A 25,317-nucleotide genomic window follows, 5' to 3' on the forward strand; every position below is an offset into this window, starting at 1 on the left:
GCGTATGCGTAATACGGCTGCCTGGCGCGCTGCCACTGGTTTTCAGCACTCACACACACACACACACAGACAGAAAGAGTCGCACACACACACAAGCACGCACACTGACGCAAGCGAGTGAGAGACACACGAGAAACGGGTTAAGGGCAGGCAACTGACAGTTGAGCGCCAGCAGCGACGCAAACGTTGCTGCCATTGGCCGCCCAAAAGCGCCACAAGGCAACGCCCACTTAACAACTGAGTATATGTTTGCGTGTACCTATGTATGTGTGTGTGTGTGTGTGTGTAAAAGAAAGTTGGCTGCGTTGCACAGCAGCTAGTCGAGAGCCAGAGAGGGATAGCAATACATAAGCTTGTGTGCCAGACAGAGAGCTTTTGCGGGCAGCTACTGCTCTTTGGCATATAATTTGTGTGTGTTGCGCACGCTCTTAATTAAAATGTAAACCTTTTTGGCGGGCGTAGGCGCATTTAGGCTTAATTAACAGGCCAGCGCACGCACGCACGTAACGCCCCAGCGCAGCAGCGCTCAAGAAACAGAAAAAAGTAAAGAGGAACTTGACTCACCTGCTTCGCTCTCGCACACACATAAACACACTCGCCGCACTCATCCAATCAGCGCACGTTGCGCTCACTCAAACTCGTTTTGCGCTCAATTGTGCTAGAGCGAGACAGTGCAGAGACAATTGAATGCAAGCAGCGAGCGGCGAACAGCGAACAGCGAACAGCAACAGCAGCAGCAGCAGAAGCTGTTTTATGCTCTTGTTGTTGTTGTTGCGCCGCTCAACTGTTTCAACACAGGCAGCTGTTAAACCCATCAAGCTGAAGTTTCGATCGTAACTTTGCAGTTGACTCTCGCGCACAGAAGCGTTCGGAAGTGAAATATATTTTATTAATAATATTAGCAGTCGAGCTGTGCCAGCATTTTTGTGCTTATAAACTTTGACTCGTGCAAGCGCCGTCGCCGTCTGTTAGCAGCACCAGCAGCACGCAAAAATTAACAAAAGTGAACGAATTTATGAAAAGGCCAAAACCAAACTAACTGTAATTAATTTTCGTTACTGCGGATGCAAATATACATTTGCGATTTGCGGCACACAAGAAAAAAGGTAAGCAGACGCCATTTTGTTAGACGTTGCCATTTTGTGGCTACTGTTGAAAGCTGCCGCAGTTACGCAGCAGCAGCAACAACAACAACAACAGCTTGCATAGAGTTTGGGGCTGAGTGAAGGAGAGAGAGAAAGAGAGAGAGAGAGAGAGAGTGAGCGAGCAAGTGCGCAGCTTGGGTGCTACTCGTCTTGCGCATGCGCAGTAGCCGAAGCTTATAAGAACTTGCTTCGGCTTCTGGTCTTGAGCTTCCACTTCGTGTCACGAATGCGTCTTCGGGTTCGGCTTTAGCGCTCGTGCTTGACCAGTTAGAAAGAAGAGCTAGGCAGAGCAGAGCTGCTGCTGCCGCTGCTGCTGCTGCTGCTGCTGCTGTTGCTGTGGCACTACAGTAGTCCGATGACTCACACACACACATTTACATACACACACACACACACACACAGACACACACTTCCACTACTGTATTGAGCCGCACTCAAGGCACACATACACACACCGAAACGCCTCGGTCTTTTGGTCTTGACTGCGTCGTCGCCGCTTCCTCAAGTTGGCAGCAGCGACGCGAGCAGCAGCAGCAGCTCTCGGCAGCAGCAGAGTTGACTACTATTTCTTTCAGTTATTAGTAGCATTCATTCATTCAACTTTGTGCCGCGCAAGCGTGCGTAGTTCCTCAGTTCCTTCGCGTGTACCTACCCAAGCAAAATAGAAAGAAGAATAAAAAAATAGAGTATAAAAATAAAATAATTATCATAATAATAATTACGCTACACACATACCAAGATATTGCGCTACGTGACTTTAATTCATTCGTCGCCAGTCGTTGTTGTCGTCGCGTTAATTCCAGTGATTAGCAACAGAAGCAACAGAAGCAGCAGCAGCAGCTACCAACATTTTGTCGCACTTTTCCCATTGGGTAAGTTTTGCCTATGCGACTGCGCAGTTACGCAAACGTCGCCATTGCTGTGGGACCTGACTGCGCAGTCAGCGTCGGTCGGCTGCAGCTAGGCGGCGGCGTCGCACAGTAGCCAGTAGGCAGCGCTTGGCGCTTATGTTCTTGTTCTTTTTCCGTTCTCTTCTTTGTGTTTGTTTGGCTACCAGTTTTACGCGCTTTCATTGGCCCAAGCCAAATGTGCGTGAGCGCCTCTCGTTGCGTGTGTGTGTGTGTGTGTGTGTGTGTGTGTGAGTGTGTGCGCGTATGCAAGAGCGTGAGAGTTTAAAGAAATGATTTGTCAATGGCGTTCGTTGAGCTTTTTTTTGCCTGCTTGTAAAAGTGTCGCAAAATGGCGACCATAACGGAATATCTATCTAGCCTATTGGACACGCTGCCTTGAGGCCGACACATCGAATAGGCAACAGAGTTGCCAGATCTGCGCTCTAATTACAGCCAAGGCATATTTTTACTTGAACTTAAGCTTAATATCCAACATTCCGTAGTAAGAAAAGCGAGCTAAAATTTATATTTATTTCAGCTTGATTTAAATATGGAAATTAATTAAAAAGTATATACTTAATTTAATTTTGGCACTTGTAAAAGTTATCATCATATTCATCTTTTGCCGACGGCATTTTTTCAACATGAGCTTACGGGCTTAGCTCTTTCAGTTGTAAGCCCATGAGTAAGCACTACTTGGCCAACTTCTTGTGAACGATCAAGGCCTGTGCGAGGTTAATAAAACTTGCCAAACGCACAAAACGTATCGCATAGACAATAACACTCACAACCGCAAATCAGCTGCCACAGATCGTCAAAATGAATGCGGCTTAGACTAAGCTCTGACTCACGCCTGTGACTTTAATTTATAAAGTTTAGCTGAATGAGTCGCCAAATTTAACAAGCAGCTAAAAATATATATTTACACTTTTACCATTGTTCCGAGCATGGCGAGATTTTAAATACTGTGCAAGAATTGCCCTCGGCAGGACACTCTGGCCTCGTCCTTGTCCTATTTGTGCACCTAAGACCACACGCTGCGTGCCATCAATTAGGCACATATTAGTTAAGCGAACAGTCTAGCAGACATTTGGCACCTTTTGGTTGCATACATGTAGGATTCCTGCAGGATCCCGTTCCCGAACTGTCTGTCATAACCGATCACGCAACATTTGATCGCATCGAGTTAACATTTGCCGCGGCGAACAAAGTGCGTGTTTTCCCACAAGCTGTAAAAAGATGGGCATTTGAGCGAGGACCTTTTGTGGTTAGGTGTTTGGCTCCTTGGCTCGACTGTGTCCAGTTTGGCGCGCCCGGCTCCTTGGCCGCATTGTTCCCATTCTTTGACTACTTGAAGCGCTGTGGCACAGTGCCTAATTGTTGTTGGGCATTTCTTGAGAATTCTGCGCCATTAGCACAATTAGATTCGTATCAAATCGTTTCGGTGCCTTTGTCCTTTTCATTTTATATGGCCGTGGACCGACTGGGTCGGCTTATTGTCATTTTTTCCACATTTCGGCTGTAATTTTTAATGACACCTTGCCAACTCACTGTCCGCCTCCAAAAGAAAAAGGCCATTGGCAAGTGTGGTAATCGCTTTTGACCATGTCTTCTCCGCAATGGGCCCTTAACAACGCGACGTGTGTGTCACTCTTCTGTCCGACTGTCCGTCCGTCTTCCCTTTTTGTTTTGTTCTGGTTTTTTAGGTCCTTGCTGCCTTATCGCTGTGTACCGCTACACATTATCGCTGGGCCGGGGTGTTAAAATGTAACTTTTCGGTTTTTGGCTTCGTGGAAGGCGCTGGCGCACTAACACTTGCACACACACACACAGACACACTTGCCACCCGACTTAGATACAGATTCAGATACGATGCGTATCTGTCTCTCTTCAGCGTGTGTGTGTGTGTTGCCATTTTTGGTGCAAATCTAATTTCACGCAGCATTAACGCCTTTCGCATGCCCTTCACAAGCTGCTGCATCTTCACTTCACTTCACTTCACCGTCTAAAGTCTGAGTTTCACGCTGTGTCTTGATCTTTCACTATGGACATATATATGTATCAGCCTTTATATGCAGCATCTTTCTCGCTGCGGTTCTCAGTCCCTTGGAGCAGACCTCTCGTTGCGCTGTGTGTACAAAACACTAATTATTTTCACTGCGGATTAATGGGATTAGCTGCATGTTGTACAACAGTTTATTATACAATATTTGGCCAGCTCTCGTAAGTACATACGTGTGGTCTGCCAGCCAACTCTGTGGGTGTTGCTGTTGACTTGGGCTAACGCTAAGCGGATTTTGGCCAAATGTCAGCAACAGTTGGCAAACGGATTATGAATAACGTTTGCAAAAGTCAAATGGAAAATGTTTATCATATATGACAATGACATGAAATTCGTAAATTGCTGAGTATAGATCCTTTTCTACCATATCAGAGAAGTATTTATAATATTTTCTATCATTAGCGAACACGCCTTAAATCAAGCTTTTATTATCTAATATATATTATCATATCAAAGAAAGTTCTCTATATAATTAAAATTTGAACTAGAAAATTGAGCAGTTGACAAAGTTGAACTCAAGTTCAAACGTTTGCTTAAGTAGATGCCATCGAGCTATTAGACCTCACTTAATGCATAAAGCACTTTTTGTGTAAAACGCATTCAACTCTCCGCTGGCAGGCTAAATAAAGTGCTTAGACGCAGTCGTAAGCCATGGCAAATGCTGCTCCACTTAGGCCCAAGCCAAATGACGGAAAAGCATGGCCAAAAGCAAAGCCAAAGCATAGCCAAAGGCCATGCCTTGGCCTGGAGATGCTGATGCTGATGCTGATGCATCTCCGAAACCATATCGAATCCATGGCCTTATGCAGGCGCCCTGTGTCGCATGATTAACGGCGTTAAAATGCCAATGTGACGCCACATTGTGTACACAAATTAACATCGAGCTGGAGAGCTGGAGTTGGACTAAGACTACGACTTTGGCTCCGTCTCCAGCTCCGTCTACAGTTGGCGATCGGCGACCTGGACGCAAAGTCAGTGTTATAATTTGAATATGTTTAGTGGGCATTAATGTTATAATGACAATAACTACGTAGCGTCTGCGGCTGGTGCAGCACCCGCTGTGACGTTTGCCTTTTGTTGTCAACGTTTGCCCCCAGTCAAAAACCGAGACCCAGTCCAACTCCAGCTGCGAGCGTTCATACCAAAAAAAAAAATCAACCAAAAACATATAAATAAATATCGAAATCGGGGCTTGCCGAGAGACGTTGTCGCTACCAGTCGGCGCAGGCTTTTGTTTGCGCAGAAATCTCCGAATCCGAATCCGTATACGAATGCTCTCCAAGCCCCAAGAATATATGGCATAACATTAAGCGACTGACGCGTATTTATATACATATTCATATGCATATATATGCTAACAAAAAAAAAAAAAAACGCAATCCAGCGGCGCCGAAATGACAAAAATAAAATTACATAAAAAATAACAGTTGTTAACTACCGCACAGGACCCAGCGGCAACGGCAACGGCACCTCGATAACCCAAAAATCATCTGGCATAAATTTAAAAGTCCAGCCTCAACCCAGGCGCCAATTAAAAATAAACTTGTTACAGCGCCACTTTAATGAAGCGACTAAAATATGGCAACTGTATGCGCCCGGGGGCTGTCGTAAATGCATAAACACTCTCCGAGTGAATTTGTGACGCCTTTTTCAGTCTCTTTATAGTTGTCTGGCCTATGGGAACTCGGCTGTTAGTGCAGCTACGATCATTAAACTTGGTATATGATCTGATTATAGCAGTAGATGCGTTATAATACAGAAATCTCAACAATCGCAACACTAAATCACGTGCTACTCGCAACTGAAGTACTTCCTTTTTTAGCCTGAGAAAAGAGTCAGATATTTAAGGTTATATCAGAACTAATTTGTTAATAACTAATATATGATTATTGAAGGTTAACCATGTGGTAAACATGTACTTAACATATTCATGGTAAAGACGAAGATGAATCTTTACAATTCGAATATTATATCGTATGAGTTCTCCAGCTTAGTTCCTAACTTATATCCAAAGCGTTCACCTCTTAAAATTCCTACAAATATGGAGTAAAAGTATATCTAATAGATTTAGATAGCTGATACTTTACAGCTTAACCCAAAAATTGCATCCTTGAGCTTTAAAGCTCTGGGGCATGCCAGTTTTTTTGCCAGCCTCGCGTTAATGGAACAATTGTGTTGCGGAAGTACAGTTGACAACAAAATACGGCAGCTGGTGACGGTTGAAATCTGGCAACAATGAGCCAGGTTTGGAATTACCGCTACAGCAAAAAAAAAAAAGAAAAAAAAAAGTCGCAGAAAAAACACAGTTAAAAGATGTCGTTTAAGACAAATTATAAGCGAAGGTTAGCAACTGAAACTGGGCGGCTGGTGATTTGTAAATGTCAACACCAAGTTCGTGTTGCGTATGGGCCAGCAGTTCGCTTCGGGCTTTAATGAGTCATTTTCAATTTCATGTTGCGTGATTTAAGTTGACAACTTGTTGTTGTCGAGATGTTGTTGTCGTGGTATTTTCGCTCAAATTTATTGGCACATAAAAGATGTCGCAGGCGTTGCTAACTTTATTTAACTTTGTTTCTTGTCTCTCTTTCTGTATTTTTAGGTGTTTGCCTTAAAGTGCGCCATAAACTAAAAGGCAGCGGCAGCAGCAGCAGCTGGAGAGACGGCCCACCCAAAACGCCTACAACAACAATAACAACCAAAAAAAAAAAAAAAAAATAAAAATACTAGCAAACGGAGAAATCACAACGCCAACAGCCAACAGCCAACGGGCAGCGAGCGTGTGACAGTTGACAAAAAAATAATAATAAAAAGAGTAAAAAAAGAAAAGGCCCGCAACGTTGCCACATTTCAGCAGCAGCAGCCATAGAGAAAAAAGCGGCGTGTGTATTTGTTATCTGCCAGCCAGCAATAGCAATAGAGATAGCGATTACGCTTTGAGTACCGTTAACAACGTCAGGCATTGCGCTCATTGCACAGAGCAAAGCTCAACAACAGCAACCCCACTCGGCAACTGAGTGCAACAGATCGAGCACACCACATTGACAGCCACACACTGAGAGAGAGAGAGAGAGAGAGAGAGAGCGTGTGTGTGTCTGAGCGAAGAGAGTGTGTGTCGTCGGGAGCAGCAGCAGCAGCAGCGAAACCGACGCCAACTCAACGAAAAACTTCACCCACTGATTGTGCGAGTACTGAGCGCGCGCGCGTCTGTCGCACGTAGGCAAAACAAAAAAAAAAAAAACAACAACAACAACAACAAATAAAAGAAGTCAAGTAAAAAAAAAGAGGGAAAATATTATCGTCTGTCAAAATGTTTGCTGTAATGCGAATCGACAACGATGACTGCCGGTCGGATTTCCGTCGCAAGATGCGTCCGAAGTGTGAGTTCATTTGCAAGTATTGCCAGCGGCGTTTCACCAAGCCATACAATCTGATGATACACGAGCGCACGCACAAATCCCCAGAGATAACATATTCCTGTGAGGTCTGCGGCAAATATTTCAAGCAACGTGATAATCTGCGTCAGCACAGGTGAGTTCCGCAACAACAAGCACATCGATCCTATTAAATTTGCCACAAATTGTCAAGATCTACATTTTGTATAACTTTTTTTTATTTTTTTTTTGTTTTTTATAAAATGTGCATGAAAAGCTATAAAATATATTTTTGGTGTTGGTTTTGGTGAGATATATGCAACATTTTGTCAATATATCTGTGTAAATTCAAAGATTGTTTTGTATAAATTATGACTTGTTAGTAAATCGTTTAAGCCGAAAGCAATTTGATAAGTCTTCCAGTCTTTCGAATTTGTAGTCATTGCACGAAATTAAAATTAGAACGCAATTATTTATTATGGAATTTGATAAGGCACAATTCGAGTGTTGATTTATTTAGCGTAAGTTAATTTATTTGTGAGAAATAAAAGAGAAGCCGCAGATTAATTGAATGTAGTTGCTGGATAGAAGCTTCTGTGAAAATGTTTGAACAAGCCGCAAGGAAATTATCGTTTGAATAGAATGGAAATAATAAAAAAAATTTAAAGGTGGTGCATCAAAGAATCAGGATATAGGAATTGGAAAACTCTATATACTTCCCGATTAAGAAATCAAGCAAGAGTTAACTGTAAACTTATATATAAAAAGTTGTACACATGTAAGTCTCAAGAACTACTTAGAAGAAAGACAAATTCCCTACAGCTAGCTTCAGATCTGAAATATCTAAGTATTATCAAAGCTCTGAAATAAACGATTAGTTTCTGCACATATCTGTCTCACACTCACACTCACACACACACACATTATATAAGCACAAGCACCAATACATTTAAGCACATCAATTGTCATATGGAGAAGAATATGTAATGCTTGATTTTTTACATATGTTTACTATTGAAGACTTTTTATCACAACACGGTTCTACTACATCACTTTTTTGTTTCTCTATTTTCTCTTCTATTTGTAGATGTAGTCAGTGTGTTTGGCGATAAGCTAAATTATCATAAATACAATATATACGCAAAAAAAATAAAAATAAAAAAACAAAATAGCAACACACAGCAATATAAAATATAAAAAAAAAAAAAAAAAAAAACAAGAAAAAAAGAACACCATCAGATATCTAAGCACCGCAGCACCAACAGCAAAAACAACAACCGCACGCAATATCACAAATATTTTATATTAAAGCAATGGAAAATGGGCAAATGTCATATAGATAGAGTTATCGATATTTGTTGGTTATCGGTAATCGATCGCAGCAGCGAGTACAGCACAGCACAGCACAGCATTATACCACCAGCACCAGCACCACCACGCCCACCGCCCACCCTCATGCACCACACACACACAAGCTTCTTCCTTTTGATGCAATCGTCAGCGACAGCAGCATCAGCAGCAGCAGCTGCTGCAACAACAGCTGCAACAAGTGCAACTGCAACGATAAACATCGGAATGCAATCGGGTGTTGGTATTCGATAATTCGCTTATGTTTATTACACGGTTTGGTTGTTCTTTTTGTTTTTTTTTTTCTCTCTCAAAATATTAATTAATGGTTTTTCGAAAACGTGCACTTGCCACGCCCACCACATGTTGCGCAGGCGCAGCAGCAGCATCAGCAACAACAACAACAACAACAACAACAATCAGAATTCAAAATAATCTTTGCAGAAATTTACACATGAACACCTGTGGGCGTGCCTACAACAAATAAGCCAGCAACCAGCAGCATGGCACATGCAACATGCAGCATGCAACATGCCACATGCCTCAGCAACATTGAAAAGTTAGCTTTGTTTATGTAAAGCACAATTAAGCTCAAGCTTCTTGTGCTTTCCTCGGCCAACAACAAAGCAACAACTTTTGCAACATTACGAGCTTGGCAACACCATTCAATCAATCAATCAATCAATCAATCAATCATCAATCAATCAATATTCAATAGACAGCTGCAATTCTCTTGCCTTATAACTCGGAACTTGTGCGATTCTCTCGCTATCTTATTAATAATACAATTAATTACAATTTAATAATAAAACAAAAATAAATCTTAAGTATTTTTATATTAAAATCACAACAACAACAACAAAAACAAAAACAAAAAGCAAACACGTTGAAAATGTATTACCTAAAATTTATAATAATAAAAACAAAAACTATTAAACTATATAAATAACTATATATGCATTGTTTTGTTTAAGTTTACCAATTAAAAATGTGAACGCAAAAAACCTTTTTGGAAAAAATTGAAAAACAAAAGAAAACAAAAAAAATAATTTTCACCTAAAAGCCTTAAAATAATAATAATAAAAAGTTTTCCTTTAGAGCGCTGCAATAAGATTGTAAATGTTTTGCTATTTATAAAAAAAAAGAAGAAAAACGAGAAAATATGAGAATGGAAAATGATATATCATACGCAATATGTATTACGTGCAGCTTGCCATGCCCACAAACGGTTTGAGGGGGCGGGCTAGTGGGCATCGCCTGCATGCACATCTGAATAGAGATGAATAATAATAATAATAATAATAATAATAATAATAATAATAATAATAATAATAATAATAATAATAAAAATAATAATATTTTATTTTAATGTTTTTAATATGTATGATGACTTTTTTGTTTTTATTTTGGCATTTTTGTGGTAAAGACAAAACAATAAGTAAATAAATAAACATATTTATACAATGTAATCCCTTCAAGTGTCTTCTTCTTCTTCTTATTATTATTATTTTTGTTTGCATAGCAATATCTGGCCATGCGATAAACATTTTGCGCAACATCAAAGAGAAATATTGTTGAGGCAACATTCTTATATTGATATACTTAATTCTATCCGAACCCATTGAAATTGGGTTGTTGCTATGTAAGTATTTAAAAAGATGCAATAAATAAGATGTATACTATTTAAAAATGTATGTCAGCAGAGATATATCAGTTATAATCGTTGCCTGATATATGAGCTGAAGTTCGCATTAGCAGACGTGGATCAACTCGGTATTTGATTTGTTTCTAAGAATTCAATTGATTCAATTGATTTAGTTAGCTGGCTAGAGGTCCTGCGTTGGAAAGCAACGAAAAAGTGGCCATTGGGAGAAGTATATACTTTAAACTTGCTTTGATCTATTTTTGTTCATTTTCAAACAACTTTTTAACACTTTTACTGGGAAGTGTTGGTAAACAGTTGTAAGCAGTTTGTACTTTAATCTTGACTCAATGCATGCCTACTTGACTTTCCTAAGGTTAGGCTATTGTAGACACAGCCTTGCGTATACCCACATGATATTTGTGTGCCAGCTGTTGGGTAAAACAGCTATTTAGCTAAACGATTTGTTAAACGACCGAACGTGCCGTAGGATTATATTTAATTAATATTTCCTAAACGATTGACTGATTACTTAATGCATTCATCGATGTACATGACGTGCTTGAGCTTCTGTGAACTAACTGCAATGCACAAGTCCATCTAAGGTCATCGTTAGCAAAGCTTTAGTTGTATTTTTATATAATTAACGCTTAGATCGAACATATATACGATATTTAAATAAAAACGATCAGCGAGCAGCGTGGGTGGGAGCTGAGGCCTGCTCGCCAGCAAATGCAAATTGCCTTTGCCACAAGCTGCAAGTGCAAATTAAACTATTTAATAATTTTATTCTTATAATATTGATTAAGACGATGTGACGTGAGGTGTAAAGCAATGTCCGAATAAATAGCTTTGTCTATATATATTGCATATTTGATGAAATTTTACAAGGCATCTCCAACTTCATAAAATATATATAGTCTGGTTGGTCTGTCAGTTTCTGAGCTTAGTTAATATACTTATATATATAATATATAAACTATATATAAAGAATTTATCAACATGTGCTGTTTGTTGTTAACAACAAAATTCTACTTAAAAAACTTTGTTGGCTCGTTTAAAAAATCTGTAAATAGTAAAAACTTGCATGGGCTTAAACTGAAAGAAAAATATTTTTTTCTTTCTTTCTTTCTACTGTATCATAACGAACGCACTAAAACAATTGTCACAAAAATTTAATTAATATTATATATTATATTTTCTCAAAACAAAATGTCATTTCATTTTCTTTAATATAAATTTTTGTTCTGCAACATAAAATGTTGCCAGATGTCGAAAGCATTTAACCGGGACACTGTTCGCATGCAAACAGCTGTGAGCGTGTGTGTGTGTGTGTGTGTGTGTGTGTGTTATATCTTGTGGAGTGCCGTATTTGCTATCATTATCATAGTTAACTTGCAAGCATTTGCCCCTAGACACACATCATTAAATGCACCATTAAGGGCCCGTGCACACACCCCCATCCCCATCCGGCTGGCCCCATCAAATGCAGCGCCCCCCTTGCCGCTCGTGTGAAATGGAAAATGGTTACCTTTGTCGGCGTCAATTGACCCTCGCGCGTGCAGCGACCCTTTAACAAATTAGTAAGAACGAAGAAGAAATTTCACATTGCAAGCGGGCGGCGGGCCATAAATCATGAGTGTGCCACACGCTGCGCTTCGTGTTAATTAAATATTGACTATGTTTTGATAAGCCGTAACATTGCCGCATCCAATTTTCCAATGAGCCGACCAAATTTAAATGTTGCACACTTCCCAGTTGCACTGTTGCCCGTTTGCCAGAGAGCACGGCAGGATGCGCCACTTGCGCTCAAGTCAATGCCAACTGGCAGCCGATAATGAAAGCGTTTCCAAATGCGAAACGAATGCCAGCTTGGCTACTGTGGCGAGTGTGTGTCCATGGTGTGTCCAGGATGCAGCCGCATGTGGTCCACTCTGGAGGCACGTGTGGTTTTCCAGCTAACCGCGTTCCGCTAGCCGCTGAGCCGCTGAGCTGCTGAGCCACTGAGCCCCTTGGCCCGTTTCCTCCTGCTGCTGCTTTTGGTATTAAAACTAAACTGTTTCCACCTACCCGCAAAAAGGACGACAACTGGCGCAGTTTGACTTCTGCAGTCACACACACACACATACTCACTCGCACACACGCACAACAACTGGCCAAATCTTTTGCCTGGCTGCACTGGGACGCGCTGCGTGCTGCGTTTTTGGCCACCACCCGCGGCTTTTGTTGGCTTAGACGCAGCTCTCAATCTCTGCAACTCTGACTCGCCCTGCTCTGCCCTGCCCACCCACTCGCCGTGTGATCTGTGCCCATCCTCCGGCCTCCGGCCTCCGACTTATCAATTGCGGCCATCTGAGCTGGAATTGTTGCTGCTGCTGCTGCTGATTCAACACTTCGGTAGCGCAATCTTCATTTCCGCCTTTGGCTCAGCTGCACATTTTGTTAATGGCATTTCCATTGGCCATGTGATTCATGCGCCACTTTGGCCAAGTGCTGCAGCCACATCATAAACGCGTTAAATAGTCGTCACTCCGGCTCAAGAGTTTTGTTATAAGTTATTTCTCCCGCTCAGTCTCCTCCGCTTTGACTCATCCCAGCGACTTTCTAAGCAGCGGCCTTCGCATAAATCTCATCTCTTGGCGGCGCGACGACAAAATTTGGCAACAGTTTAACAGGTTTCAATTGCCCCGCTTAAAGGTGCGTCGCAGTCGCAGAGCTCGATTGCGACTGCGACTCACACCTGAAGCAACCAAGTCTAACTCATTAGATGTCATTTGCTGATAAATACTGCTAAATACCCTAACCCAGTCGAGTCTCTCAACTGTGTGGGACCGTTTGATAAAGCAAAAGACATCTGAGATAAGAGATTTCTTCATTTATCTATAATACTTGGGAGTGTGAATAGTAGATCAAAGCCTCCAAATAAATATGCAGAGTTGTCCAATTGAAAGCAGATTTTAGCTTACATAATTATTAAATTAAATAAGCTAACTAATTAACTAGTAATTATGATAAATATTCTACTAGTTTCTTAAGTAATATATTTTTTGAAACTCAATAAAACACACCGAGCTTCCACTCTAAACAATTTAAGGTAACATCCCTATTGCTGTCTCATTTGTAGAGCATTGAGCATTCGTTGTTGGCTCGACGCTCATTAATTCCATTTAATTTATACGTAATATCTGACAGAGGCAAACTCGGAGGCTGAGACACGTCCGGACTGGCGGCTGGCAGTCATAGCCTGGGCCATGGCCCATAGTGGATGATGAGATAGCATCTGGGCGACGTATTGGAATGCTCCACCTTGTTGTCAACACGTAGCATCGCATAATTTTACTTTTACTGTTAAGAGACGACGCGTTCGTCTGTCTCTCCGTCTGTCTGCCTGTCTGCCTGTCTGCCTGTCGGCCGTCATTGTTGGACTGGGAGCCGCTCCTGTGCCGCTGTGGGCTGCAATTAAAAAAGCTCAACTACCACAAAATGTACAAAGCCAACTCCAAACAGATGCGAGAGACACCAGGCAGTGGGCAACCGGCAACCGGCAACTGGCAACTGGCAACTGGCAACTGGCAACTGGCACCAGCTCCAGAGTCGAGAGCCGAGAGTGCGGCACGTACAACGTGCGGCTATTTGTCTGCTTTGTTGTTACTCGTGTTTGTTGTTGCTGGCATTGTGACTGGCCAAAGATTTGTGGGCCAAAGCCAAAAACAAAATAAAACACCAGGCAACGAACGGTTCGGCTGGGGTTGGGATTGGGTTTGGGGAACGGTGCTGCATGCCCGCTGCCTGTCGCTTTTAATCTAGCAAAGCAATCGTTGAATGCCACTAAACTTTTCACCACAACTTATATCAATTGTCGTCCAATGTACGACGTCAACGCGCCTCTGATATATTGGATCTAAAAGTGATCGTAATCGCAAAGCGGAGCAAGCCCAGGACCCCAGACCAACTGTCGGTGCCAGCTCTGAATCTCTCAGTCTCAGCCACAGCCACAGACTCAGCTCCAGCTCCAATTCTGATTCTTGACTCTGGCGAGTCTGCCTGTGTGTGTTTGGCCAACAGTTAAGGGACCAATTTGTCCTCGACGGCGGCTATCACAAATTTCAACATGATCGCGACTGCATCGCGCTGCACCGTGGAATGCACATGACACTAGGCAGCTACATGGAAATTGAGGAGCATTTTCCAAGGAATTTCAATGGCATTTTTATCGATTTTTAAAGAACCTATCAATGGAATTTCACAAACTTACATATTGTGGCTAAACTGGAAGATGCAAACGAATTTTCCCTCAAGGCTGGTTCAACCAACCATGGTCCACGAAATATCAGTATATAATCAATGTTAATAGTTAAATAAACAAAATATAACGAAATATATAAATAATCATAATAATATGTATATATCATAAAATTAATTAAAGTGTATTTCCATTCTTTATGAATTGGCCAGAGTGAATTATAAAAACAAAAATGGTAAACCTTAATCTTGCTAAAAGAGAATTTAATTAAAATGAATTTATTTAAAATTATTATTCCTATAACTTTATTCAAAATGAGAGCAAAATTTCGAAACCGGCTTATTTGATATTTGAATTAAAGTAAGTCAAATTAAATATTTGAAGTATGTATTTACAAAAACGTGTATTTAAATGATTTTTGCTTAATTTAAGTAGCTGGTCTTAAAAGCCAGGTAATAATACGAATTTCGGCTTACATAATTCGTAATATTTATTTTGACAAGGTTTTTTTCCCCTTTGTGTCGCATACGTGAACGTTTTATTGAACTGCCAACGGTTTTTGAGCCTCATTGAGAAAACAAGTTAATGCTAATTTTTCAATTCGCATATTACTAATCTGCATATGTATTATCTATTTATAAAATTATTATAACATATATTTGAAGAATTTTGTTATTCAATTTTCACGTTTAATTAATATAGTATTAGAAAAAACTGTGAGTCCAGTAAAATTAACTTGAGCATTGCTCATCAATAAACGATCTCATATGTTTCTTAAAGTTTTCTTTTATGCTGAAATTTGATTTTCGCTGTTGGCCAGTGTCCTCCAGGGCCTGTCCCTGACCCAGCTCTGTGCTAGCCCAGTAAGCTAAGCCGCCCGGCAGTGTCCGGCTGTCCGGCTGTCCGGCTGTCCGGCTGTTCGACTGTCCGTGCTGATCTGCCTTCCGAGTTTGCATTAATTTATGAAGTGATGATGACAAGTGGGATAACGGGGTCATTTCGCGCTTAATGTCGCCAACACGTAAAATGATTTGCATCGAAGTGAGGTCCAAGTCGCAAACCGCGGGCCCAATGCCGCGTAACCTTAGAGCCTGTCGCAAGGCTGACGCTGAGACATGGACCGGAACGGGGATTGTGCCCGGTCTGTTCCAGCTGCAGTTTCAGCTACCCAGCTGCACAGATCCTCAGCGAGAACTTATCGCTGCTGCCCGATCATAACAACACATTTTAAAGGGCTTAAGAGGCGGCGGTCGACGAGGCGTCGTCGTCATCCTCTTCGTTGTTGTTGTTGTTGTTGTCGCCGTCGGTTGCAGCCGAAGCTGACATAAGCGGACCGCAAACGTGACAGCTCACTTCACCCAGGTGACAGTTTTGGGGGCTTTCTACTTAGGGCCAGAGTCGTCTCTGGGCAATTGCTTCAATATTATTCCTAATTTGGCACTTAAGTGCGTCGATGCCGTGGAGGGGCGGGCCGGGAGAAGGCGGGTGCATCGCATCTGCAATGGGATATGCCGAATGAGTATCTTATTTATTTTTTTTTTTTTTCTCCTTTTTGCTTGTGTTTTTGGTTGTTTTGTGTCTTTTGGTCAACTGTGGTCTGCTGGTCTTTGCGCCGTGTGCGTTGACATAAATCAAGCGACTTCCAACTTTTATCACGATCTCCTAAATAAGGCGATGCGGCCTGAAATCCGCTTCATACATTACACGCCGCCGTCGCAATCGCTAAGTAAGCTATCATCAGGCTCTGCGCGTTCTACGTCCGTTCCCGACCTGGCGACTCTCTGTCACAGTGGGCCAGCAGTGTCAGCCTGCTCTTGGACCTGGCCAGCCAACAGATCTTCTCTCGGCTGCTGCTGCTGCTGCCACTGCTGATGCCTCGTAAAATGCGTGTGCGCGCCGCGCGCGCCTTTTAATGACAGTTTGAAGTTGCGGTCAACTCAGCAGTTTCTTTAACTTTGCCCTAGCTGCGGTCCATGCAACTATATTATCATGTTTGTAGCAGCACAGAAGTTCAGGGAAAGTGCAACAGAACTATATTATTCGGCATTATGTTAGGACTTGACTGATGCAATTAAAGTCGATAATTAATTTGGACCCTAAGAACGTTGACTTTAATTGTTCATACTTATATTTAGTTAATCTTCAATAAAGCTTATGAAAATGTATAACAAATGCATTCTGATTTATTCCTTTGTGAGCGAGATATCAAAATTGTATTATGTCCTTCTCGCTCTTCTATTAATCGCGCCTGAAAAGTGTATAGATGTTTCGTAGTGAGAAAATTGGAATTTTCTTGCTTGTTTTCCGCTGTTGCCGTCTTGTGGGGAATTGTTCAGTGAGTTTTAGCAAATGCGATTAAAATGTCAGAGAGACTTTGGCGACGGCTGCGTGTGAAGCAAATGTGGCGCAAATGTTGTTGGCCGTCTGTCAACGGGGCCTTGAAGGCAACAGACTCTAGGCATGTTATGCCACTGCCCCCCCGCACTCCTCCCGCCCCAACGGCTTCACAAACCCCTCGCAGCAGTGTAAATTGTAAATGTCTGGGCGGCAAGCCTTGCATGTTGTGCGCGCTTGCTGCTCGGAGAACGAGGACCAGAGGCTGAGCCAGGAGGCCTCTTTGCATAATGATGACATTCCGCCGCGTATTTGATTAAGAATTTTGACAGGCGACATAGTGTCGCTTTGATGGCCACCCAGGCCATGCATATCCGATGTCAGCGTTCCCGTTCCCGTTCCCGATTCCGATTCTGAGTTCAATCCCGAACCCGAACTGGAGCCCTGTCCTGGTCCCTGATTCTCTGTCGCTTTAATCAACAGCGCTGATCAATAACAATCAACATGTTTGCTGATAATTTCGCCCAGACGACAGTCGACAGTCCCTCCTGTGCCAGCTCCGAGAGCTCCTTCTCCCTCTGGCCCGCTTGTAGGTGGCATTCTTTTCTTGAGTCATTTTTGCGGTGCATTCTTTTTAATGGTTTGATTGATGGCTGGCAGTTTTGTTGATCTTGCTGCCTTGAATTTGTCAGCAAATTTGTCAGCCACGGGGGGACGCCACGCAAAATTTTGACACAGCGCTAACTGGTTTTCTTTTTTACTTTTGGGAACCCGCATCAACTTGGGTATTTTTTATTTTTAAAGGCTAACTGAATCACTGGCCAAAGCATTTTCGAGGAATGCGGCGAAAGTGAGTTGACGACTTGTAAATCAAGTGGAAAGTTTTCCTAACTCGCTGGGAAATTCGGCCATTAGAACTGCGCGAGGAAATGATTCATGCTGAAAAAGTTCTTGTAACTAGTTGGTGTATGAAATCCAATTTAAATGGAATTTTTTTTAAATAAAAATAAAGCCCTATTTAAAATATGTGTCATACTTCAGCTTTAACTAGTTCACTGCAGTAAAAGCACAGCAAAACTAGTTCATGAGAGCAATCATAGGCTCTTACATATAGGCTTATATAATTATACTATAGCTTAGATTTCAATAAATTGGAACTAGTTCAGCTAGCATAAACTTAAGGCTAAACAAATATTTCTATACAAAATACTCAGAAAAACTGAGTGAACTAGTTCATGTTGAAAAAAAAAATACTTCCTAAGTTCAAGAGAAGAGAATTCGTTATAATTTTATTGGAAACAATGTACATATATTGTAATCAACAACGAACCTTTGGACATTAGTCATTAACTGATTTAGGGAGCAGATTTAACAAGCGAATAGCAATAGGTATATATACATATATATATATATATATATATATATATATATATATATATACACATTTAAAGAAATCACCTAGCTAACAAAACAAACTTCTAGCTCTCTGCATTAATACAGCCATAAATAAATTGAATATATTAATTTATGTGCTAATAGCATCTAATGCAGTTGATATAGTTAGGAATTTTTCAATTGAACTAGTTGTTAATAGATAAATTAATTTAAAAAGATTTATTTTTAAAAGGGATTATTTTATTTTATTACTTCCATCATCTTGGCAGTCAGCTGAATGGAACTAGTTGCTAATGATTGGTTTACAGCCACCCTTGCGAGAGCATATTAAACTAACTATAGCCTTAGATCGAACTGAAATGCGCCCACAACAGATTTAACAGATCGACAGAGATCATGTCGGCGGAACATTACCAAATCTGGACAAGGCCAAAGATAATTTGCAACAATTTGCAACGTCGCCCGAAAAGCAGAGTAGAGCACAAAAGGCGAACGCATAATGTTGTTTAATAATTTAATTTGCCACAATTTAGCAGCGTTTATCAAAATCAAGAGCCATAGAAAGTCAAGAAAGGACTGTCTGTGGGGGAGATATGCGAGCGTCTAACAACGATGACGACGATGACGATGACGAGTCAGAATACCGAAACCGAATCTGAAACTGAAGCATCGTTTGTGGGATTGAAAACTTGGATTACCACCAGCACGCAGATAAACGGCTACCTAAGTGAACGGCATGCTGGAACGTGATCGGCCCAATTTTAACGCCCATCCAAAACTGACGATGCTACCAAAGGAGTCGGCCAAACATTCGGACAGACTCCAACCTCAACTCCAACTCCCGGCTCGAAACTCTTCATTTCTACGAAATGTGGTGGGCGCATTGTGCGAGTCCAGAGTCCGTCATTTGGTCAGCTCGAGTGCAGCCTATTATTAAATTGTCAAAAGGTCGAGATATATATGTAGTATGGCTGTGTGTGTGTGTGTGTGTGTGTGTGTGTGTGTGTGTAGCCTACCGATTTGTGAACCCTTGCCAGGGTCAGGCCCTGGCATCGTCTGCCATCTCCCAAAATGCAACTCCACCTCCACGGTTCGTCTACGACGCGACGCGCGTATCAGAAGCAAATCGAGCTAATTGGGGCAACGGGGCAACATTTACGTGCTGCCCAGGCAGCGATAGGTGCTCGGGGTCGGGGACGGGATCGGGGACAGGGGCGATGGTTGCTGCACATTAAGACAATATGGTCTGGAGCCCGGGTACGACGATCCTGCCCGCAAGAACATTTTGTTTATTTTGTGTTTAGGCCGTGTGAATTTTCAAAGGCTCAGGGCTAAAATGAAAAACAAAAAAAAAACAACTGTCGAAATTCCAAAAGAGGTCTGCGCCTCGGCTCAGTTGAGGGTACGGGTTGCGGTGGACGGTCTCTCGCGCTCTCGATTAGCGTCGTCTGCCGCCGCTTCTGCTGCCGTTGCCGCCGCTGAGCAAATGGTGGGCGTATCGCGGCATTTATTACAGCCAATGTTACAATTTGTGGCTTTCGGATTTATGCGTTTATTCAGGCAGCGCCCCGAAATGCCAGACAGCTTATGACTGGCCAACGGTCGCCGCGGCAGGGTCGGGCAGGGGCTGGGGGTAGGGCTGACTAGGGGAGCGAACCAACCGTTCGGTAAGCTACCGAAAGCGCGGACTCTGCCGCCGTCGCCTGCTGTCTGATTGATTTCTGGGAATTGGACACAGATCTCCGCACAGTGCCACACAGCAAAATATTCAGAGTTCGTTCACAACAAAGTTATGATTAAATGTGTGTTGGGTGGGTCAACCGCAACAACAACAACAACAAGAACAAAGGCAGCAATATTGTTGCTGAGCTATGCGCGGTGGCAAGTGTTATCATTATTTTGGTCAGCTCTATTATTAATTAGCAGCAATTGGGAAATTGCTTTGGCTCGGTTCTAGCAATCCCAAAGGCTGTTGTGAGTAATGGCTGGGAACTAGATAGCTTTGAAATTGTAAAATACGATGCACTTGGCTAGAGCTGAAAACTTGACCCAAGCTAACGTGGCTGCGTTTGTATGCACACATATTCCAAACCAATAGTTATTGCATATAATAAATAGCAAATAATTAACATGGGAGTATCTGTGGTTGATTAAATTATGCATTGATAATATTTTGAAGATTATATTCGTATATTACATTTATAAACTATAAGAAGAGTATTTTGGCTAGCAAATAAGTTATTTATTTATTTATTATTAATTATATATAATTTTTGCAATTTTAATCAATGTAAGTCGTCGTTTATCAGAACAATGTGCTATCAGTTCAATTATTTATCACTTATTAATCAATTTTATGTGTGGCATTATGTCTAATGAGTTTTTTATAACCCCCCCATTTTTATCTAGATCAAACATTGCTTATCCACTCTAGATTTCAATATCAATATTAATTTGTATTGAAGAAAACTAAATATAATTCATTTCATTGGATACAGCAACTAAACCATTTGCTCGGCTATTGTTTATCTATTCGATTGGTCTCTCCACTCCAATGTTAGTTAATTCGAACCTCAAAGCAGCAGCTATATTTGACCCATTTATAATAGAATTCGATTAGTCATGCCGCTTTATGAAATTTCCATATTTAAATGAACAAATCAATGGCTAATTAGGCGGGCAGTCGGTCTGGCAGTCGGGCCAAGCCCCCGGGCTGCGTACCAGTTCCCAGGCAGACGGTAGCCGTTGTCAGGCAGCTGATCTGATAATTCTCCAAAGGCTGCAATTAAAATGTGATCAGCAGGCGACAACAAACCGCGACTCAAAGCGATCTTTCCCCCCAATGCTGACTAAGTCGGCAGCTGACTGACTAACCGGCCAATTGACTAACTTAAACGAAATTAACATAAGGCCTAACAAAATGGTAAACAGCTTGACAATTTACGATGCCAATTGACACACATTTCATAGCGACCACATAGAGGGAGTTCGTGAGAGAGAGAGAGGGGGGTGCTAGTACAATAAGGCTGGGCCAACTAATCGATTATAAATGTGCCTAGCAAAGTGCGATTAAAATAAATAAAACCCTGCGCTGCGCTTAAGTTTCATAATTAATTCAGCAGTCCCGACGACAACGGCCGACAACAACAACAACATTAACCTGGAGAGCAGCGCCCAGTCTGCACTGTGATTCACTAACCGGCCCCCAGATTGCTCCCGCTGCACCGCTGCCCCGCTTCCCTAAAGTTTCGCCTGCTTGTCAACTCTTGTCGCCCATATAAAATACTTATATATAAAAAGGCAGCGGTTGTGGCTCGTTTCATAAACTCTTGTCAAGCTATCGCCAGCTGCTCGTCCACGAGGCAGCAACCACATCCCCGGCCACATCCACGTTCAGTTCGTTGTCGTAAAGTCGCTGGCAACACCTAGAAAGCAAGCAGCTCGCTGCTTATGAGTGTATTTTCCAGAGGTGTCAGGAAACAACTTGTCGGAATGCATCTAACAAGGAATTCGATTTTGCCAGGCGTTCCAGTTGCGCTCTGGCTGGTCACTCTGTCGGTCAGTTGTGTCCGTCTCACCGTCCCCACCGTCCATCTGTTCCTCAGTCCATCCGCCCGTCGGGCTAATGGCACGTTGCATGTTTTACCACGCTTGATGACATGAATGGGCGCGGGCCCAGACAACAGTCCACACAATCCAGACATGCAGCTCCATTTTGCTTCCCTGTTGGCTCGCTCTCCCATATCACTCGGCTGTTCGGTTCGTTGGTCGTTTGGTTCTCTAGTCCCTTGGCATTTACAAATATTGTGAAATAACTATTGATATCTTAAATTGATTTAGTTGTTGCAAAAGTGAAGATGGGCTTTAGGGATCTCTGAGTAGGTTAAAGTGCGTGTGCGCTCTATGATAAGAGAATATTTTATTTATCTAATAACGATTGGATTCGATAATATTCAATGAACTCAACAAAAAGTTGGCATTACAAAAATATTTCGTATTATTTATGATCTAGGCAATCTAAATTGGTTTACATTTCTTTTTGAGCATATTTTAAATGTAGGTTAGAAATCAAATAAAAACTTAAGAACGACTTTTAAGGTATTGATAGATATTTTATTTTTATTTAACCATGCGCTAATTTAATAATTGGAATTATTGTAAAGATTTCAATTGTGTTTTTGTTATATCAAGTTTTCAGAACTTTGATTGTTAAGTAAATATATTATAATGTAGCGCATTGCAACTGTTTCTCTAGCCGAAACCTTTTCGATTGTCAAATGTGAAACAAAGTGCGTGAGGGAAGACGAACAATGCGTTCGAGAAAGAGCGAGACAGAGTATTGTTGATAGCAGACCAAAATGATTGAATCAATGTGGCAGAAAACTTTCATGAACACACACACAAAAGGCCAAAGGAGGCATGTCGAATGGAACAGGCAGAAATTTTTGGAATTTTTGTTAATTTGTAGGACGACATTTTGGCTGCCCCTGTTGTCCTTAATGCTGATGAGGGTGATCAGTTTTAGTTTCTTGGCTAAGCTCTGCGCTACACAAAACCGGCATGTAGAGGCGAAAGATCAAAATGGGATCATATTAGATTAGATGGCTGCTTGGGATTTTGCTGGTGGAAACAGCAAACTCGAAGAATGTGAGCAATGTGCGAGCTGCAAATTAATTCAATAAAATAAAAGAAGATTTAATTAACTTCCGATCTGAAGCAGAAATAGTTAAAAGTTTGTAGCATAGAAATTTAGTAATCTAATCTTACATGACTATCATGATAATATATAATTACCATATTGTAATATATTCGAGTGCCATTTCAGTTGTTCTATTTCAAGAACTTTGCCACAATGTATCGATAAATTGATGACATTTCGTTCTGTAGCTCATATATCGATCACTCTGATCACCATTCTCCCGCACAGTTTCAGTGTGGAACTTCATTCATCCATTTACTGTGTTTCATTTTTGTTGTGTTTGGTTTTTTGTTTTTGATCGTTTTACAGCTTTGCGAGCTTGTCACCACTTTCCTGGGCAATTTGTACGCATTTTCAATGGTGGCGGCATATCGAAACTTGTGTATCTTGGCCACAAACAACAACAACAACAGCAACAACATACTCGTAGGTGTTTATAATGTACACTTTCTTGTTGTTGGCGATCGATCGAATCGCATCGCATCGCACCAAGTCGAGCCCCGTCGAACCGAGCGGCGTTGAGTGCGGAGCGATTTTAAAAGTTGCCGTTGCGCATTTTCGCAGTTTACTTTTTGGACATTAAAACATCCGTTTACATAGTATTCCCATTAGCAGTGCTCTTGTCTGAGTTTTGCGACGCCTTGTCTGTCCACCATGTTGTCGTTGTTGTTGCAGTTGTTGTCGTTGTTGTCGTTGTCGTCTTGGTCGAGCGCGTTGTTCGATCCTCAGTTCGACTTGTCTCGGACACGCGACAATCTTTGGGGGATAAGCGACGATTCGTTCTTGCCTCGTTTTCCAGACCAGTTGAAACAAAAGCAAAATTAAATTGTTATGAACACAAGTTTTCGATATAAGTTATGCGGTTGCCCCTACTTAACACATATTTATGGCGCGTGCAGCGGTAGCTCAGATTTTTCAGATACTCTTCATTTGGCATATGCCCTGCACCACATTTCGCGAGCTGCTCCAAATGTTGTAAATTACGGGCTTTATGGGCGCTGAGTCAGCGCCTGGAATGCGGGCAGCCACCTTTTTATATTCGCCAAATGGCAGCCAATTGATGGCCTTAACAACAATACAAATGTGTGGCGCCCTCTGGCGTTCCGAACCAACTCATCTACGTAATGTACTTAACTTCCACGTTTCCACTTCATTTGTCTGTCAGTTGAAAATTTGTAAGGTCTGCTAAATAACAGCTGTACTTGGGGGACGTGAAGTAAATTTGACAAACTATGATATCATAGGTGGTATATGCTCCTTTCTTTTATTTAAATAAGTAAAAAATTAGGGTTTGATTTTAGAAGTATCTGAAAATCAAAGTAATTTGTGAAACTGAATCTGTAGTATATAAACCTGACCTGCAGTATATAAACTTAATATACCCTTTTGTTTTGTCAGGTGCGGGTATTAGCCCGCCGGCTATATCATTTGTTTGAGCGCCTTCCACATGTGCGGACCAGACTTAATTAAATATCAGTGACATTTATCGAGTCTCGTGTAGCTTTGGCACGCCACTTTAACGATAAAAGTGGGTGCATATTAAAAAGCCCAAGCACCACGAACCCCACCATGGCACGAACACGAACTCAAACTCGAATCAGAATCAAATACCGCAGCTCTGTCAAATATAAATCACCGAAAGCTCGCGTCCCCTAGCCGAACATCATCAGGCCGTCTCATTCCTTTTCGGCCCGTTCCCGGGGGGAGAGACCTGCGTCTGGGGCACCAATAAAAACTGAAATTGGCCAACTGCCTGGCGGCTGTGCAGGAATGTTTAATGATGTATAAAGCATGTTAGAGTTTATCTTTATGGTGGCGTTCCTTTGCAAAAAAAAAAATAAAAATAAAATAAAATAAAAATTAACAAAACAACAACAACAACAAGTCAAATATTTTGAAAATTTGTCTCCATGCAGTACGTTTTGAATTTATGGCGCTCGATGCTATCAAAAAATAAACGAAAAGAAAAAAAAAACACACACACAAAATTAATAAACATTGTGAAATAAAATAAAAATGAAATTGTCGCCACGTTCCCAAGCTTGTCTCGACTGTCTCTCCTATTCGGCCTGCAATTAGGCGTCGCTAATTAACTGCCCATTATCGGGCAGAGAATGTCAAAGTCACCGTTGCCATTCGATAAGTGTGCCAAATGTGTGACGTGCTATCGAGCGGCTGTCGATATCGTT

The 25,317-nt window shown here is 41.7% G+C and overlaps 1 protein-coding gene and 1 long non-coding RNA gene across 4 annotated transcripts; one reads left to right on the top strand and one right to left on the bottom strand.

Moving 5' to 3' along the window:
* Positions 1-837: 837 nt before the first annotated feature.
* On the top strand, positions 838-10,284 carry drm (odd-skipped family member drumstick). 3 transcript variants are annotated; one of them, XM_015173161.3, is made up of 3 exons: positions 838-1,106; positions 6,697-7,625; positions 9,260-10,284. In XM_015173161.3, the coding sequence occupies exons 2-3, from the start codon at positions 7,405-7,407 to the stop codon at positions 9,300-9,302; spliced, it is 264 nt and encodes an 87-aa protein (XP_015028647.1). In that variant the 5' UTR covers positions 838-1,106; positions 6,697-7,404; the 3' UTR covers positions 9,303-10,284. The 3 variants fall into 3 exon arrangements, with proteins under 3 accessions (XP_015028647.1, XP_015028646.1, XP_002052536.1); XM_015173160.3 differs by lacking the exon at positions 838-1,106 and adding an exon at positions 1,733-2,017; XM_002052500.4 differs by lacking the exon at positions 838-1,106 and adding an exon at positions 1,736-2,017 and having other exon boundaries at positions 8,556-9,745.
* Positions 2,565-4,403, bottom strand: LOC116651588 (uncharacterized). Its single transcript, XR_011416614.1, has 3 exons — positions 4,271-4,403; positions 2,970-4,163; positions 2,565-2,914 (listed from the first exon to the last, which is right to left on the bottom strand). It is a non-coding gene; the product is annotated as an uncharacterized lncRNA (long non-coding RNA).
* Positions 10,285-25,317: the final 15,033 nt, after the last annotated feature.

The sequence above is a fragment of the Drosophila virilis genome, chromosome 4, assembly GCF_030788295.1.
Source record: "Drosophila virilis strain 15010-1051.87 chromosome 4, Dvir_AGI_RSII-ME, whole genome shotgun sequence".
In the NCBI taxonomy this organism is placed as follows: domain Eukaryota; kingdom Metazoa; phylum Arthropoda; class Insecta; order Diptera; family Drosophilidae; genus Drosophila; species Drosophila virilis.